The sequence below is a fragment of the Sturnus vulgaris genome, chromosome 22, assembly GCF_052056855.1.
Source record: "Sturnus vulgaris isolate bStuVul1 chromosome 22, bStuVul1.hap1, whole genome shotgun sequence".
Lineage (NCBI taxonomy): Eukaryota > Metazoa > Chordata > Aves > Passeriformes > Sturnidae > Sturnus > Sturnus vulgaris.
The window spans coordinates 2,155,806-2,174,306 of NC_142264.1; the positions used below are offsets into that span (position 1 = coordinate 2,155,806).

Consider the following 18,501-nt stretch of genomic DNA (forward strand, 5'->3'; position numbering starts at 1 on the left):
CCTGGGTCCTAAACCCTAACATTTGGAAGTTGTTAACATTGGAAATGTTAATGCAGAGGACACCGGGAAGAGGAGAGAAATCAAAAGCTCTTCTGGTATCAGCCCGTCCCCCTCCGGGCTCACAGCCTGCCTGCAAGCTCTGGATGTGTTTTCTTACTTTACATAATTTTTCCATCTCTCTCCATCAGCCCAGCTCTTCAAAGGCTTCCTTCTGTTTCCAGCTCTCTTGCAGTTGTTAAATCTGCTCTCCTCTGTGCTTTCCAAAGTGTTCCTCCTTCCCTGAAACTCCAGTGCTCCAGTTTATTGGAGAAGGCTCCCAAACTCTGCTGAGGAGTCGCTGGGTGATGCAGGAGCTGCTGCCTGGTTCAGCTGCCAGGGCTAAATCGGGAAAATGAGGGAATAAAACAGGCAATGAATTTCTGAATTTCTGCCTGTGTCGTGCAAATCTTCCTGGTGTCTGCTGTGGCCCCGCTTGGCCAGAGGTTTCTGCAGATGTGTGATGGTGTCAGTGAAATATCGGTGTTCCCCCGCTCCAGGCTCTCTCCTGGTGGGTTGGGTTGTTTTGTTCCAGGATGCCAAGGAGCCCCTGGAAGTGCAGTGGGGATGGAGCAGGGCCACTGTGGTGAGAGCTGATCCCACAGAAATCCTTGGGGGTGAGTTCCCAAGGGTGGATGTGGCTGAGACTCCGCAATGGGGAGAGGGAATTTGGTACCCTCGTGATTTTTGGTACCGTCGTGATTTTGGCAGGAACACTCAGCCCAAGCGCTGTCCCAGCCAGATGCTGTGATGACAGAAATCCCTGCAGTTTGTGAACTTTTCCTGAAATGCTTTTAATGACAGTTTAATAATAACACTTAGTGCTCGGTACAGAGCTTCTCACCCCTGGAACCGAAACGCTTTTGTGAGAAGGGTAAGGACCATTATCCCCCGTGCTGGCAGGGGGGAATGGCTGCTTTTATTTGTGAGCCTAATTATAACAAGTGGAATTAATCAACTTTTCATATGAATGGTGTTGCTTTTTAAAGACAAATGTCAGAAAGGAATCCTAGAGAGCTCGAAGTGGTGCAGATCCATCTGATGGCTTCTCAGGGAACTCGTCAGAGCCTGTGGTGCAAAGGCATTAACCCTGCCCAGGCAGAGTGAGGAGGGAGCAGAGAGATGAGGAAAGACAGGGCACGGTGTGGGTTTATTGGTCCCTGGGTCCTGCTGAGTGGGTGTTTCTGAAAGCTGCTGTGGTGTGTTATTCCCTCTGCCCTTCCCTTCTCCAGCTGCTCAAAGCTTTGGGGAAAAGCTTCCCATTGCTTGGGAATATTCTCCCAACTCCTGAGTGTTCTCTGATTCTCAGTTCACTCCGTGTAGTGCACTGAAAAAATCCACTGAAATAATTGCTTTAGTCATTGATTGGTTTCTTAGCAGGAGGATTCAAAGAGGCCACAACCTCTTCCTGTGAAGTCACTGAATTTTGGGCTTTTCCCTGCTCCTCTCTGTCCTGCTCTGCATCCCCCTGGTGCATCCTGGTCCTCTCCAGCCTGCAGGGGAAAGGACAGGTTCTCGTGCTGAGCCCAGGGAAGTGCAGCCTTGTTTTGGCTGAGGCCTCTTGGTGTGACAGTAATGGGCAGAGAGTGGCCAAACCCCGTGAATGCAGGTGGGAGAGTCCCTGAGATGCTTTCTGTGTGCTGCCCTGCTGCTCACAGCCCATTACCCGATGGATTCACCTCCAAAATCCTGAGAAATCCTCCCATTATCTTGGGCACTCAGCTGCTGAGGGGCTCTGCTCGAAGGGAGTGGGGAAAGCAGGATCCTCCTCCCCTGGGGACAGAGGGCACAGGAGGCAGGACACGTTTGCAAGTGCTTTGAATGGCAAAGTGCACCCTGAGCTGCTCCAGCCCCACGGGATCCGTGTCTGTCCCACCTGGATCAGCCCCAGCTCACCTGGATCAGCCCCAGCTCACCTGGATGCCCCTCTCTGGGAGTGACAGGTAGGAGTCATCCCCCACCCCGGCTTTCTGCAGCCCCTCAGGAAGGATTTGATCCTCTGTGTGTTTTAAATTTCATTTTTGTCAGAGCCCTTCTGGCTCTCCCAGCAGTGCTGAGCTCCTGCTCCCATGCCAGGGCTGTGGGCCAGGGAGGACCTTCCTCTCCCGGCTAATGGAAAGAAAATGGAGAGAAGTTTTTTTAATTGACTCGGGATCAATAGCTAAAAGTATTTCCTAAGCACTTTTATTTATAAATACCTACATCCTTGCTGCCCAGAGAGGGTTCCCAGGCATCTGCTGTGTGTTCTGATATCTATAATCTGAGTTAATCAATGTATTGCTATTGTATGTTTGATTGTAAAAGGAACTGGAGCTCTTTGGGCTCAACTCTCTCCCTTCTGTAATTCCAGAAGGTGATGGATAGTAAAAAAATCCTGGCAGAAGGACGTGTTTTGTTAGGAAAAAGTTCCTTGGGGCACTCTAGGGGGGCAGGTGAGGGGATGCTGGCTGTCTCAGAGGGCTCTGAGGGTGTCCATGCACCACATCCCTGTGTGTGGGAGCAGCTCTGGCACTGCACAGCCATGGAAAGGCCAAGTTCTACACAGGGAAAGAGGATGAAGCACCAACATTTTTTTATTTTCTTTTCTTTTTGGCAAATTTATTATTTTCACTGAAGCAAATGTCAGAGGAAAAAACATTCTGGTGAGGAAGCAGAAGCTCCTTTTTCTGTGATTTTAACTTCCCGTTGGGATAGAGAACGATTAGTAAATAGAGAAAAAAAAATCAGATCTTCAGATTTCCTCAGAGACATGGACATTTCCAGGCAGTTCTGCTGCAGAGGGATATTTCAGCTGGTGTTTTTTTGTGGCTTGGCTGCAGGATCCTCGGTGTGATGGGGGATGGTTTTTTTCAGGGCTCTGCCTGAGCCTTGGCAACCTCCAAACATTGGCAGCTTTGGAAAAGTAATTTTGCAGAGTGCCTGGTGACAATGTAGGGCATTCCCTGGTCACTCTGGGGCAGAACTGGGGCATGTGCACTTGGTGAAAAACACCTCAGCAAGAGGCTGTGCCAGGCATTAATCTGAGTATTAGTGGCCCTCTGAAGTTTATTGAGCTGATAATGTCACGCTGTGACATTTGTTGGGGTCCTGAAATACAGGAGGTGTTCGTGGCAGTAATAAATTACCTGGGATCTTGTTTTTCCTTGGTGTTATTAAATAAAGGCAGGTCAGGGTTGCTTTGCAAAGGCACAGGAACACGGAGGGGCCGTGTAGGGAAAGGTGATTTTCCTAGAGCTGCTTGCCAAGTGTGTTCCCGGAGGGATAATAATGAGCAGGAATGGCTTTTCAGCTCGGGGTCCCTGGAGTTAACACTTTAATTGTATGAGCACAGCCCCTCCTTCGAGCAGCAGCTCTGATCATGTCTAATGTGAGCTTCTCTGAGCACAAGCTCTTCTTCCAAAATGTGTTTTCCCACCCAGGTTACTCTTTGTATGATCTTTGCCGAGCTGATGCATTTTGAGATTTTAAAAATACATTAACTTGAAGGAGTTCCTGCAAACAAACCCTTGGGTTGTGTCTCAACCGAGCAGGTTTGTTTGCCAGAAAATGGGGAAAACTCAACCCCTTCCTGTATCATCAACTTCTTCTAATGGACAGGGTGATGCTTTATTATTAATAAGTTGGATATGTGGGTAAAGGGAGTTTTGGCAGTCAGGACTGAAAGCGGCCTGGATGAAAGGGAGAATATTTAACAGTGCAGTTGCTGTGGATTCAATTAAGAGCAATGAGGAATCTGCTTCTTTCTTAATCTTATTTTCTGAAATATTATTACCCCTGCAACTGCTGCTCAGCAATTCCCAGCCATGTCTCCAGCCCCCGGCACAGCAGTGGTCTCTGCATAATGTAGATGCTGAAATGAGAAATCAGCACTTTGTAATGGGCTCTCAAACTAAAATTAAACATCAATTTCCTGGCTTGCAGTCAGATGCTTGGCATTCAGCTGGCCCAGGAAGTGTTTCTGGACTAGAGGAATTCTGATTTGGGCTTTGATGTTACCGAGGTTGTGCTTTGTTGGTTTTGCCCTCCTGGATTCCCTCGGAGGACGTGCTGTGCAAACAAGGTGCTCGATGTGGAGCTGGCTGCTGTGTCCCCAGGGCAGAAGCTCAGGGGACGTGTCCCTGCAGAGCTGGCTCAGGTGACACAGCCACGGCTCTTTCTAGGAACAGCCTGTTTCCCAGCCAGAGGGAGAGTGCTGGGAGTGCTGGGTGTTTTGGGTGTATCTGGGTGTGTGCTGGGTGTATCTGGGAGTGCTGGGTGTATCTGGGTGTTTTGGGTGTTTCTGGGTGTATCTGGGAGTGTTTGGTGTATCTGGGAGTGCTGGGTGTTTCTCGGTGTGTTCTGGGTGTATCTGGGAGTGCTGGGCTGCCTCTGAGTTCCTGCTTCACTCCTCCTCCCACTGCTCTTTTTGACACAGCAGCAGTCTGGGGCTGGAAGGGGAGAGGCTGCTCGGGGTCTTCAGGTGAAGTGGGGAGCACACTGCAATGCTGAGGGAGGAATATTTTCCTGACAGGAGCTGCTGTGGCAGCTCAGGGCAGGGCTGAGCGCTCTGAGTCACTCTGAGCTGGGCTCACGGATGTTCTGTGACCTCTTTTCTCCCCCAGAAGGGCAGTGCTTGCTCTGACCCGCAGATTTTGGTGGCCTCGTGTCAGATCATTCCCCTCTCTCTGGTTTTCCTGTCTTTGTTTATGTTTGTGTTTAAGCTCTCGACAGAAAATGCGACTTCATGGAGAGGCTTCAGTGGGCAGGATCTGAGTTCCTCAAGGGGCTCTTTGATGTGCTTTTTGTCACCTTCTGCACAGCACAAGGATGACAGGAGAGTTTATATTTTCTGTTAAAATTCCCCAGGTCTTTCCCTAATCCCTCTTCTGTTCCTGCTGCCGTGTCAGGGCATTAGTGCTGAGAGGAACAACTTAAGCCTAAGCCCCTTTTCTCCTCTAATCTCAAGCCTAAAATTAATATTCTTCTGCAATTAGGAATACAATAGAATGTAGAATTCATCCAAAAAGAGACACCTGATTGCCCCATCGCAGTGGCTCTGAGCTCCAGGAGGATTTATCAGGGCACACTCCAACCCAGAGGGCTGACAGATTATATTTTGGTGTTTGAGGACAGAACCCTGAAGTAATGACACGTGGAGCAATAAGTTGAAGAGTCTGAATCAAGCCATGAAGCAGAAAGGAATGACTTGGGTGGAAAATGAATGTATTGAGCTAATGAATCATTTCGAGGCAAAACAAGAAATTAAGTGTACGCTGAAAGCTGGCACATGAAGAAAAGGGCTGCGGGTTTTTATCCATTTTGCATTTCAAAATGCTGGAACAAAGTATGTCGGATAGTGAAATCCCATTAAGAAATAATGCCGTGAGCAGGGAAACCAGGATTTGGTTAACAGGAAATGGGGACTTTGCTTCTCCTCCCACAGCAGCTGGGGACGGCCTTTGTGCCATGGGGCAAATGATGGCAGGGGGAAAAGCAGAGGGCAGAGCTCAGCCTGACAGCTCCGGGCTGGAAGGACCAGAATTGGCACAGGATGGAGATTCTGGGTGCTCTGACAGCCTGGAAGGGGCGTGGAGCTGTGCCAAAGGGAATTGTCAGCTTTGCATTCTGAAAGGGAACTACTTTGGGTCCCAGAATTCCCATTCCAGGGCAGCTCCTGCCCTGCTCTCCCAGCCAGCTACAGGTCCCAGGCTCTGGGGAGACCCTCCCAGTCAATACTTTGACTTTTTGTACAAAAACATTTAAAGAAATCCTATGGTGGAGCCCGATTATTCCCATTGCTTTAGGTGATGGCTATCAGTGAATTAATTGATTATTTCCAGCCTGCAGAGGGGCTGGGCCATGGGGCAGCGCTGCTGGGATGTGTTGGCACCTTGGGGGTGGCATGGCAGGAGCCGGGTGACGCTGTCACTGCAGGGCTCTGGTGACACTGCTGTCCGTGGTGCTGAGACCTGTGCCCCACTCCGCCTGTAGCACCGTCCAGATGTTTTTATTCCTGGCTGCCATCAAACACAGGCAGGAGCAGCTCTGGGCCGGTGGCATTCCCAAAATAAGGAAGGATACACGATCCTTTCCCATCCCACCTGTGCACTCAGGTGTCGCCTCCAGCTCAGCTTTCCCCTGGCCTCAGTGAATTCCATTTTCTGTTTGATAGCTTGAGAAATCGATGCCAAGAGTGCAAAGAGCAGCGGTTTTGCTGTCACTGAGGAGGGAAGCGTCTCTCTGGGACAGGTGAGGTTCACCTGCCTGGCCAGGTGAGCAGGAGCTGAGCCCTGCTGGCCACTCAGAGTGAGTTCCTCCCTGCTCAGTTCACAGTGGGTGCGTTTAGGAGGGGACTGAGCTCTGCTGCTTTGTGTCTGAGAGAGCCAAACCTGCTGAGTCTGTTCCCTGGCACGCAGTCCTCACGCTGCTCTGCTCACAGAGGAATAAGATAAAATAGCTTCCTCCTCCTCATGTTGCTACCGAAAAACAGAGATGGAGGAAAAAAAAATAATCCTTCAGCCCCTGCCCTGCCTGTGGTGATAAGAGCAGTGCAATCCTTCTTTTGACAGAGTCAGGCAAGGCAATTTCATTATTTAGCAAACAAAGCCCTTTCAGAGATTTCTGCATCGCGGACGTTTTCTCGGCGGTTTTGCACCAAAATTGTTGCAGCAGCAAGGCCAGAGAGTTTGCCTTGACTCCCCTCACTACCAAAATAAATGAACAGGGCAGGATTGTTCCACTGAGCAGCCGTGACTGGGGAGAGAAGAAGAAGAAGGAAGGAGATGGTACGTGCCGACAGCTCTAAACTGATTGCGGTGAGGATTGCTATGTATGAGAGAGTTCAGGGGGGAAAGAGGAGGAACTCACAGAGGCAGCCAAGGCTCGCAGGATGGCAAGAGCCAAGCTGAAGAATTCCCCTTCAGAGAGCAATTCCCATGTCAAAACTGTCCCACCTGCCACGACAGAAGATGTCCACGGGGTGAGCCCCTTGTTACCGTCTCGGAGGATGGGATCCATGGGGAGTGATGTCGGACAAAGGTATTGCAGGACTGCAGTGCTGCGTGGGGAGGCTGGGTGGGGGAGGCAGCACCTTTTATCTTTTAAATGAGAGGGGAAAGGATCAGTGCCTCCACGGGCTGGAGGGGTGGTGGATGGAATCCTTCGCAGAGCCGCGTTAAAGAGCCACGGCAGCTCCAAAGTTGTGTTATGAAATAGGGAGATGGAGCAGAAGGAAACCAGTTCCTTTAAATTTTTTATAGGTGCTCCTTGGTTCTTTCTTACATGCCTAAAGCATGTCTGAATGGCAGCCTGAGCCCGTGGGGCTGCCACACACCACTGTTAACTTGCACTGCACCTTCCCTGTGCAGTATAAACCCCAGGCTTATTTACACTGCTAACGCACTGTACATAAGCACCATGTTTGTGTGGCAGGAGAGATGCTCGGTCCCCCCATCTGAGCAATAATTTATTTGTAACTGCAATATTAAAAAAAAAAAAAAAAAAAAAAAAAAAAAAAAAAAAAAAAGCTGCCATAGGAAATGCTGCAGCCTTCCTGCAAGCACACAGCCGAGTGCAGGGTGAGGAAGGAGCTGTTTTGGAGCTGTTTTTCAGGAGGATGAGAACGCTCTGACTGCGCTGGGATTTCAGTGATTCAGAAGGAGCCGGGTCCCCTAGTTACGATGAGGATGCAAATGTCACTAATTCAGTTCTTGTTCTGTTCGTTTCCATTTTCTGTTTCATCCTTTTCCACCATCTACCCAGCCTTCCAGCCCATCCGTGCTGCCTCACCTGTGACTGTGTACTGTATGTCTTCTAGGAGGTAAATTCGGTGCAAATGAGCACGGTAGGAAATCTCCTGCTCAGGGAGAATTTTACTTGTTTGGCTTTAGACTGGAATGAATTAATGCCTCAGCTTCTGCCTCTTGGCATATCTGGAGGGGGGGTTGGCACTGAGCCAGGACCAGCAGCTGTGGTGCCCGCCGGGGAAGCCGAGCAGGGAGGTGTGTGCTGGGAGCTCCGGCGTGGCTGCTGCCGGTGCCGAGCCGTGCCGGGCACATGCTTCGGTCTCCAGGTCTGGGAGGCAGAGTCCTGGCACACTGGGGAAGTGGAGTGTGTGTCCCTGGCGCTCCAGATGGCACCGGTGCCGGGGCTGTGGTGAGCAAACACTGGGAGCTGTGGGGCGCTGCCTCTGACTCTGCCAGGCAAGGCTCACACGTGTGAAAACTGAGAATGGGCATCGTGGGGGTACAGGGGGGTTAAATCCCTGCAGCTGCTGGGTCTCAGGATGTTCTGACAGGCTGGGTGTGCTGGTCAGGCTGTTTGTGGTCTGGTTTTGTGCCTTGTTTTCATTGCTGCAAAAAAGGCACCAAAGCTGCACCTGTCCTGGGGGTACCTGAATCTCTGAGCACCACTGTGGGCAAAGCCTTTGGAGCAGGGCTGCTTCCTCTCCGTGCTCTCCCAAGTTCTGGTGGCGTCCCCTCAGGACAGGGTCAGTGGCCAAACCTGGTGTGTAGGGGCCAGACTGCTACAAACTGATTCCACCCATCAGCCGTGAGCAAACGTGCAAGAGGGATGCTCCTCTCTGGCAGCCAGGGGCTTGCTGGATTCCTGCCCAAGTCCAGGCAGCCAAACCTTCATCCCAGAGCTGATCCTCCTTGGCTTTTGTGGGAGCACAGTATAAAGTAGGGACGCTGCAAGGCACTATTGGTTCTGGAGGGCAGCAATTCCAAAAATCGCATCACTACGGTGTTTTGGTGGACCCTCGAGAGAAAATGCCCCAGGGCTGTATAAAGACCCAATTCCCTGAGTTTCGCTGGAGTTTTAAGTGATTTGCTGCAATATTGCTGTAAGAGAGTGCTGCTGTGAGGTGGAGAAGTTGGTGGAACACTTTGACACCCCTGTGGCAGCGGGCAGAGCCCAGTGAGCCTTGACTCGTCCTGTCTGGATTCCTGACTGCCAGGATCTCCTCCTTCCCCGGGCTCTGCTTCCCAACAATGAGCTGGAAATTAAGATTGAGATTTCTGCACTTTTCTTGCGCTGCTGCAACAAAGGCAGGGAGATTGGTTTGGAAGTGATGAACAGCGAGTTTGAGATGCTTTGTGTCTCCCAAAGCCAGTTCACAGTGACAGTTGTCCCTGGGAGCTGGGGGTGAATCTCCAGGTGATGGTGGAAGGAGATGTGTGTTACAGGGTGTTCTCGGGATGCAAATGACTCCTCCTGATGATTGAAGCCAGGGAAATTTATTCTCACCTACTTTATTTACCTCCTTACTCTGTCTCTGAGTCATTGCAGCATCTCAAAGCTTTTAGGGGTTCCCAGTCAAAACAGGAGGTAAGGATTTGAATTAATCGGAGGAAAAACCACTCCAGAGCTTGGGAGTAAAAAGGGGAATTCAGGACTGCCCTTGGGCATCCAGGACAGGGATATTTTCCTGTGTCTGGTGACCTGCAGGTGGGATGGGACCAGCCCAGGCTGGAAGAATCCTCCGCCAAAGAGGCTTGGAGTCATTTCTGTGTGCCAGGGATTGCTGTGAGATGGGGATGGCACTGGCAGCCCCCTGGCCATGCCAGGGAGGACGGGCTCAGCTGCAGACCGGCTGCCTGGGCACTGAGACTCCCCTGGCACCAGGTGAGAGTGACTGGAACCAGCCAGGAGAGGCTGAGTTTTTCCCTGCCAGGTTTTTCCTGAGGCAGATTTGTCCCTTTTGCTGGGGGGCATTTGAAAGGGAAAGGTGTGAAGGGAAGCAGAGCTCATGGGGCTCTGTGTGTTTGGGAAGGAGCTGCTGGCAGGAGGCAGGGCATGCAAACATCAGCTTGGATCCCATTTCACGGTGATCTCCCTGTAGCACCCGAGATGTGGGTTTAAAAACACAAAGCGAGGTTTTTACAAGATAACCATGTCCTGTTTGTGCAGCTCTGCTGGAAGCAGGGGAAGCTCTGAGCACTGCCTGTCCTGGGGCTCCAGAGGGATTGCAAACATTCCTGTTTGCTGTCTGCTTTGGATGCTGTGGCCCTGGCAGGGCTCTGTGTCCCCTCCCTGCCCCCCTCACCTCCTTCGGTTGTGTTTGTTGAGTTGATAATAACAGAATTGTGACTGCTGAGGTTTGGGAGGAAGATTAGCATTGCAGAAGAGCTGGGCTTGGAGGGGACCTGCAGGGCTCTGCTCCAAAGCTGGACTGGCTTTAAAGTTGTCCCAGCTGGCTCAGGACAAGTCCTGCTGAGTTTTGAACATCTCACTGGACATTTCTCAGCTTCTTTGGGTGCAGGGTTTGATCATTCTCATTTTTCTCTTGTTGCATCTTGTACCTGTTCCCTCTTGTCCATTCTGTGTGTCCCAGAGGAGCCTGGCTGCTCCTTTCCTTGGGCAGCCCAAGGCAGCAGCTGGATCCTTCCCTCCCTTTCTTTCCTGCACGTTCCCATCCCCTGCAGCCTTGCCTCGTCTCTCAGTTTGAGATATTTTTGGCAGGAATAAATGGGACTCTGCTTCAGCCCTGTTACAGTCAACAAGGTGGCTGGAGTCTCCTCAGTGGGAAAGAGCAGCACTCTGCTAGGCCGAGTTTAATGCAGGGTTCTTGGAGGTAGAGCACTCCAGAGAGTGAGGAATTCACCCAGATGTGTCTGAAAAGAGAATTTCTGACCGATGGATGTTTGTTCCCCCCGGGAGCAGCGTGGTATTAACAAACAGGACTTGCTAAATGTGTTGGTTTTTTTGGGTTTTTTTTTGCCTGACACAAATGATCCACAGAGAGGTCCAGCCTAGCCAGTGAAACCACTGCAGGCACTGAGTCCTTGCAGGAGCTCTCCAGGTGATGCTCACAATTCCCTGCCGAACCATTGCCGTGCTGCGGAATTCCCTCCTGCGGGGACAAGAAGTCAATTTATTTATTTTTGACATTTCTTTAACAAAAGCTTTTTCCAGCAGAGACCTTTCAGAGCCCTCTCTCTGCCCTCAGCAAATGCCATGTGCTGGTTTGCTGCCTCAGCTCTGGGTGAGAAACGCTGTGCCAGGGAACATTCCTTGTGTGAGGTTTGCCCAACCCTGCCCTGCTCCAGCCTTGGGGCTTCTGCTGCTTCTCTCGTGGCTGGGCATGAGGGTTTGGACCAGAAATCCCAGCAGGGCTGAGGCTGGAGGTGTCAGGGTGCTCTGTGCCAGAGCTGGCCCCTGCACTGTGAGCTGGGGCCATCAGTGACACTTTGTGAGGCAGGGCAGGACCAGCGTCGCTGGGGGAGCCTTTATGGACGAGATCTGAAGGAGAATGTGAGGGATCCAATGTTTTCCTTGTGAAGCACTTTGGCTTTGTTGTGCTTTGCTCTGGTGGGCTGGGATGTGTTTTTGGGGTGGAGGGCACTGGGGTTGGTTTGCTGGCAGCGTGCTGATCTCTGCCCACACTGGAGCATCTCCCAGCCCTGCCCTGGCTCCAACCACGCAGCCCTCCCGTGGGTCTGTGCCCGTGGAGGGCTGGGCATCACCTCTCCTGCCAGCCCTGGTGGGGCTGTTCTCTGCCAGGCTCAGGCCTGCTCAGGCTTCTGGGCATTTGTCTGGGGGGTGCTGAGGGTGTTCTCAGGGCAGGATCCCTGCAGGAATGGGGCAGGGAGCTCAGGAGCTGGGCTCAGCTCTCAGGACAATGTGCTAAGGCAGGATCCTGATGATCAGGACACGATCCCAGACCAGGAGCTGCCGTCCCTCACACTGAGCAGAGCCATTCACAAACACGGCAGCGATTCCACCACAGACTGCAGAGTCAGGCCTTGAGCCTGGCTGCTTCTTTTCCTTGCCCCAGAGCTGCTGGAACTTCTCCAAACTGCTGGAATGGCCTCGAGCTCTGCTCATCTCCCGGGTTTGGAGCCACTCCTCTGCAGGGCCAAGCACTGACATCCCCGTGTCCCACCCAGGGCTCAGCTCTGAGCCCCCTGCAGCTCCCCGATGTGTTTGTGGCTGCCCCTGTGGTCCCCACCTCTCTGGCAGAAGGTGTTTGCCCTGTGGGCACGGGGTGATGCCAGCCCCCGAGCTGGGTGCTGGAGGGGAGCAGGCTGAGGTTTGGGAGTGCTGAGCTCTCCTCCCACGCTCCTGGGGAGCTGCCAGCACCGTGAGGATCTCGGTGCCCTACATAGCCCTGACAGGCAGCCACGATCCTCACCTAAGGATGCCACGCTCGGCACTCGAGCTCAGGCTTCTGCTCTGTTTATTTTAGGATCCTCGTTGCCATCAGGTCCCATCAGGGCACAGGGATCAGCATGTTCCCCCCCCAGGGGAGGCTTGCCTGCTTGCTGGAAGGGTGGCACCCCTCTGAGTGGGCCACCAGGGTCTCACATCCCACCTCCAAGCTCATCCACAGTCCTTCCCCCACGAGGATCAGTCACTCGTCAGGACTGCAGGCACTCATTTATCTCATTAGCAAAGGCAAGGAGCAGTGTCTGAGCATCTGCAGGGCCTTTTTGTCCAGGTTTGGCAGTGCCTGCCCTCTCCATCGACCTGAAAGGGGTTTGTAGCCAGGTGGGATCTGTCTCTTCTTCCAAGAAACAATCACTGGGACAAGAGGAAACGGCCTCAAGTTGTTCCAGAGGAGATTTAGGTTGGATTTGGGGCAGAATTTCTTTACCAAAAGAATTATCCAGCCCTGGCATAGGTGGAGTCCCCATCCCTGGAGGGATGTGGGTGATGTGTGCTTGTGGTGTTTGGGGACATGGCTTAGTGGTGGGCTTGGCAGTGCTGAGGGTATGGTTTGATGGTGGATTTGATGACCTCAGAGATCCTTCCCCACCTCAGCGAATCTGTGGCTGGTTCTGGTTGAGACACAACGTCCTGGCAGGCCAGGCTGGACCCCGGGCTGGGTACAGCATGTCGGGTGCTGCAGCTCTGGCACGGCGCCTGCTGCTCTCCAAACTTTGTGTGTTTGAGTTGTGGCGTGGCTTTTGCAGAGGAATGCCAGGGAAAAGCGCTCCTGTGATTACAGCAGCACCCTGGGGAGGCAGCTGAGCCTGTGAGCTGCCTCCTGGCCCTGTGGCACCTCTGCAGCTCTCTGCAAGTCCCTGCAGCTGCTGCTGCTGCCTTTTCCAGGTGCTCACCAGCACAGCTGGCTGAGTTCCTCCACACCAATGGTGCTGGAGGCTCCAGCCCTTTCCCTGGGGTCACCCCAGCTCCATCCCACAGGCAGCAAGGGGAGCTGCCCTTCCCTCCCCTCTCGCAGGGTTTGGGAGCAGACCTGTGCCTCTTCCTCTCGCTCGTTCCTTCTCCCCCTCTTTTCTTTCTTTTTTCATCTCCTCCCATCTGTCCTTCTCACATCAGGCTATTTTGGGCTGAGTTTCTCACTGTCAATATGGTAGAACCGTGGTGCAGCTCCTGTCTCTGGAGGATGAGCAATGCTCTGGGAAGCCTCCCCAGGCACTCACCTTGCTTGGCTCATCTTGACCCCTCTGCCTTGACCCTGTCTTGAAGGCTTTTCAAGATCAGGGTGAAAAGGCGTTGAATCCTTCCCAGAGCAAGGGAAGAAAGTCAGATTTAATCCCTTTCCACCTCGGTCTTGAAATGCCTCTGAGCCTTGCAAGTGGTTATTAAAGCTGCCTGAAGCCAAGAGTGGTGTTGGCAGGTCATTACTTGTGCCTGTAACTTCCAGAGGCTTCAAGTCAAGGCATGAATATTTTTGTTTGTTTGTTTGGAAATGATGGCTGTAAATTGAATAGGAAATGCACCACCAGCAGTGAATTTTTAATGCTCTTCATTTACCAAAAATTCGGGAGACAGTGGTGAAGGCACAGAGTTTGCTGGGAGGGAGCAGGTCTGGGTGGGAGGGAGGAGCTGCTCTGAGCATCTTGGAGCACAGGGACAGCATTCAGCCTCAAAATATCTGCATGAGGCACATCCTAAACGCCACCCTGACCCCGCAGTGGCCTGGCAGAGCTGGGGCTTGGGGCTGGCTGGAGAGAAGGGAACTGGTTCTGCTGCCCCAGTTCTTGGTGTACTGGAGCCCAGGGGTGCTGTCACATCCCTGCCCAGCTCAGGGGGGTCCTGCCTTTGCTGGGAGGGGCTGGAGCCGGAGCTGGGGAGGCAGGATGAGGTGGAAGGTGCTGCTCAGCCAAGGAGCTGCCTCCAGCATGGGTGGGCAGGTGATTGCTCTCTCTTTTACATAAGCAAGCTTTATTATGGCTTTGTTCTAATAATAAGTGTGCCTTTGTCTCCTCACCTTCTAACAAAACCTTCCCCTTTTGTGAGGGGCTTGAAAGGTGGGGGCAGACCTGTCTCTGAAGCAGCCAAGAAGTTCCTTCCCCCTCTGCTCCTCTCCTTTCTCCCTCCTTTCCCTGCTCCCCTCTTCTGTCTGGGGGATGCTGCTTGTGGCAGCCAGCAGCTTGGCACCGTGATTTGTGCTTGGCAGCACCAGGACAAGGGACCTCTGCTTTCCCAGCTCTGCTCTCCCAGCCCTGGATGCTGGAGGGGGGTGAAGGTCTTTCCCTGCTTGTGTTGTTTTCCGTGGGAATGGGATGAGCTGAAGGTTTGTCTGCTCTCATGGAGCCAGATCTGGAGGAAATAAAAAGGTCAATTTGAAGTAGATTATCTAAAACACATTAAAAGCCAGCGTAACCTTTCTGACTCCATTAAGTGGCTTTAGTTCTGTGTGTTGTAAATCAGTGTTAAAGTGGTTTTGGGGTCTGGAGAACGGCTGTTTTCCAGATGAGATTTGGAATGATTTTTAGTTTTCTCAGAGAAATCTCCATATTTTCTCAGCAATCGGAGTGCTGGTGAGAATTTGGGTGCCTGGTGGGAGGAAGGAGAGGTTTCAGTGGGAATCCTCAAATCACTTCTTCCCTCTGTGACCAGCACAACAAAGCTCGCTCACTTGGGAGCCAAAATCACCTTTTTATAACCAAAAAAAGAGGGGTTATTTTATTTCGTGTGCTTTAACCTTGGCACAGAGTGGCCAAAGCCACCATTGGAGAGGTTTCTGTCTGTCCAAGACTTTGGAATCCCTTTTGTTCGTGGTGCCTCCACGTGAGCGAGGTGTTTATTTATGGCTTTGGGGGAAGGAACCCAGGGAATCTCCCTGGCTCATCCCAGAACCTGCAGGACCCCTCTGATCTGTGTGGTTTTGTGCCTTTGCTGTTTGGCTTTCAGGAGGGTTGTTCTGCAGCTGGAATTAGCTCCTGCTCCTCCACTCCTCCCGGCTGCCAGCTGGCACCAGATTAGGAGAAAACCAAATAATTTTGCTGATTCTTTCCCCATAAACATCTCAGTGAGGCACAAAAGGCCCCTGCTCAAAACCAAACACAGGCAGAGGGGCCCGGGCAGCCCCTGCTGCTAACGTGGGATAATCCAATTTCGCTGGAGGGAGCCTGAGCTGGCTCCTTCCTGAGGCTCTGCTCTGCAGCTGGAGAAATTCTGGGATGCTGGGCAGGGATAAATGCCAGGGCTGCTCCGAGGCACCCCAGGGCTTGTTCTTGCTGTGAGAGGTGGCACAAGAGACCACTTTGGTGTGAGTTAACTCAATGATCCAGGAGAAAGCTGGAAATGAGCAGGGAAGAGGGGGAAGATGGCAGGAACTGAGCCCAGGGAAGAAAAGGCTCAGGGGAGATCCTAAAGCACCCTCCAGTGCCTAAAGGAGCTCCAAAAGAGCCAACTTTGGATAAGGGCCTGGAATGTCAGGACAAGGGGGAATGGCTTCACACTGATGGAATATTGAATTAAATATTGGGGAGAAATCCCTGTGAGTGTAGGGAGGCCCTGGCACAGAGTGCCCCATCTCTGGGAATGTCCAAGGCCAGGGCTTGGAACAACCTGGGATAAAGGAATGAGCAATGAGCTCCTCCCCAGCCTCTGCACAGCCCAGAGCCCAGGAGAAGCAGCAAAATAAATCCTGTCCCAGGGAGGCTGCACCTCGTAGCTGAGGGATGGATCAGCTCCCTTCGGGCTCACATTACTGCTGAAATGTGAATTTATTGCTTTTTTAAAAAATGTGAACTGTGCTGGAGTGCTGCGGACTCATAAAGCAAAATGCAAGAGAAATCTTTACGGTCTGCAGCAGCCCCCTTGGCTTTGAGGATATTTCTTGGTGTCTGTGGCTCACAGTAAACGAGGAAAGGAGAGAGGGCACTGCTGGAGCAGGGAAAGGCTCAGGCTCAGTTAAAGATGGGGACCCTGGGGTGTCTTGATGACAGCATCATTTTCACAAGGGGATTTTTTGCTTTGCAGCTGTAACTGCTGTGTTTGATAGCCCTGTGCTGTCTGTCTGTCTGTCTGTCTGTCTGTGGGATGTCCAGTACACGAGCACAGCCCCTTTGCCTCTCACCCCCTCTTGTTTTTCTTTGTGTTCTTCCTCTCCTTGCCTTGAGCCCCTCATCACCCTCATCGTTCCTCTCTGTTATTTGATTTTATTTGATTTTTGGTTTATTATTCTGGTTTCTTTTCCCTTCTCTGCTCATCACTGGTGTCTGTAAAGCCAGCCCAGGAGAGGCACAATGAAAGCACCAATCCTTCCCAGTCCCATTTCTCTGCACCAGGTGTGGCACCGATTACAGGCAGAGCAGAGACACATTTAGTGAGACTCATTTAAAAATAAAAAAAAAAGGGCATAAAACAGGCACAAACCCTGTTTTTATCTATAGAGCTGAGTCCTTGAAGGGGCTGTAAGTGGCAAAGCCAGCAGAGCATCACTGGGAGCTGAGCCAGGGCCATGTCCCAGGTGTGGTGTGAGCACTCAGGTGGCCTCTTGTCCCTCTGGCACTGCCATTCCCGGGGGGACAGCCCTGCTTTGGAGCCAGGCTCCAAAATCTGTGCATTCCCTGACCCTCTGTGCTGCTCTCACTCTTAGGCCTCACGCCGAGGATTTCAGCGTGGATTCCTCCTTCTCACAGTAAGTTCTGTGGTGTCCTGGGAACGTGGGGAGGGACAAAGGGACCCTGGCTTGCCCTGGGCAAAAACCCCTTGGAATTTGGGGTGTTTGGGGCATGCAGTGAGCTGAGGGGTTTTTTTGGGCAGAACGGTGGTTAAGCTTGGCTCTGGATTATTGTGGATTAAAGTGGATGGTGCATCCATGGAAATGTTCCAGGGTGGGGTTGGGAACAACCTTGTCTAATGGAATTGTCCCTGCCCATGTCTGCAGCCAGATTTAAAGGTCCCTTCCAACCCAAACCATGATTCCACGATTTTTCCTGCTTTTAAGGGAACAGATAAGCACAAGATTTGTCCTTCACTGCTCTGGGCACCAAGGAATTGTTTATGGGAGCAGCAAACCCTTCAACAATTCCCACCGTGGGGAGGATTCTCTGCTCCCAGGGACAGACAAGTTTCTTGAGGAAGAATTGATAGCAGCAAATTGGCAATTATCCATTAACGATGAGCTCCATGCACAGCCCTAATTAAACAATGCAGATTCATCAGCACAAGCAATTAGAGGAGCAGACTCCTGAGTGTCAGTCTCCAATGTTGCAAAACAAATAGGGCAAAGGAAACACAGCCTGTCATCCCATTGCTGCCTCCCTTTTGGGGTTTTAACCTTTAGTAAAAGTATAATTATTTTATTGAGGAGCAAGTGGTGCCACTGCCCAGCCATGAGAACCATCCAAGTTTTGGATGGGAGATGCTGCTCCATCCTGGAACTGTCCCAGGTCAGGTTGGATGGGGCTTGGAGCACCCTGGGGTGTAGTGGAAGCTGTCCCTGCTCACAGCAGGAGTGGAACAGGATGAACTTTAAGGTGCTTCCAGCCTAAAGTATTCCATTATCTACAACTTGAACCCCTTGAGTGTGTCCCTGTTCCTTCCAGTGTTTGGTTGGGTGCCTGGAAATGAGCTCTGCAACTGCTGAGCACAGTTGGAGAGGGATTACAGCTGCCTTCAGGGAATGAGGAATCGATAAAAATCCCATTTCCATTGCAATGTCCTCCCTAATAAAAAAATACATATATATATATATATATATATATATATATATATGAACTAAAAGTCAAGCAGGAGATTTCTTCTACATCTCTTCAGGCCCAGGGAGCCCTTCCTGCAGTGTGTGTCAGCTCTTGTCCCACTGACACACGAGGGTCTGTGGGATGACTTGAGGGCAGGGTGAAGATAAATGGCCCTGGAGGCCAAACCTACCCTTGGGCAGGGCTTTTCCTGTAGTGACTGCTTGGAGTTTGCTTTTCATCCCCAAAATAAAACTGCAGCATTACTGCTGGAGCCAGGATGACATTACCTGCACCCAGCTGGGTTTAATTTGCTGCAGAGTGGTTGGCAATATCAATTCTTTCTCTGGGCAAAAAAAAATCACACTCCATAATAAAACAAGAGATTTTTTTTTTTTCTGATTGATTCCCATGGTAAATGTATGAAACCTTGAAGAAATGAGTATTTGTGCTCGAGGGGCAGGATGTGCCAAGGCTCCTGGCTCCCTGGGCAGTGTTTATTGATGTGGGGCTCCATTCTGCTGATGGTGTTCTGTGATGAGCCTGTGCTGTGCCAGGGAAACTCAATCCTGCTGCTGGAGGGGCAGCTGCATTTCCACAGGGC

General features: G+C 51.6%; 1 protein-coding gene across 3 annotated transcripts in view; it reads left to right on the forward strand.

Moving 5' to 3' along the window:
• The window catches only part of KCNT1 (potassium sodium-activated channel subfamily T member 1), a 65,632-nt gene that overhangs the window by 16,737 nt on the left and 30,394 nt on the right, over positions 1–18,501 (forward strand). Inside the window, exons 1-2 of one of the 3 annotated variants that reach the window (XM_014880124.2) lie at positions 6,450–7,053; positions 16,814–16,855. The exons of the other annotated variants lie outside the window; for them this stretch is intronic. Coding sequence (XP_014735610.1) covers positions 6,905–7,053; positions 16,814–16,855 — 191 coding nt within the window. The 5' untranslated portion in view covers positions 6,450–6,904. Of the gene's footprint in view, positions 1–6,449; positions 7,054–16,813; positions 16,856–18,501 lie in introns of those variants that run through there. 3 annotated transcript variants of the gene reach the window in all.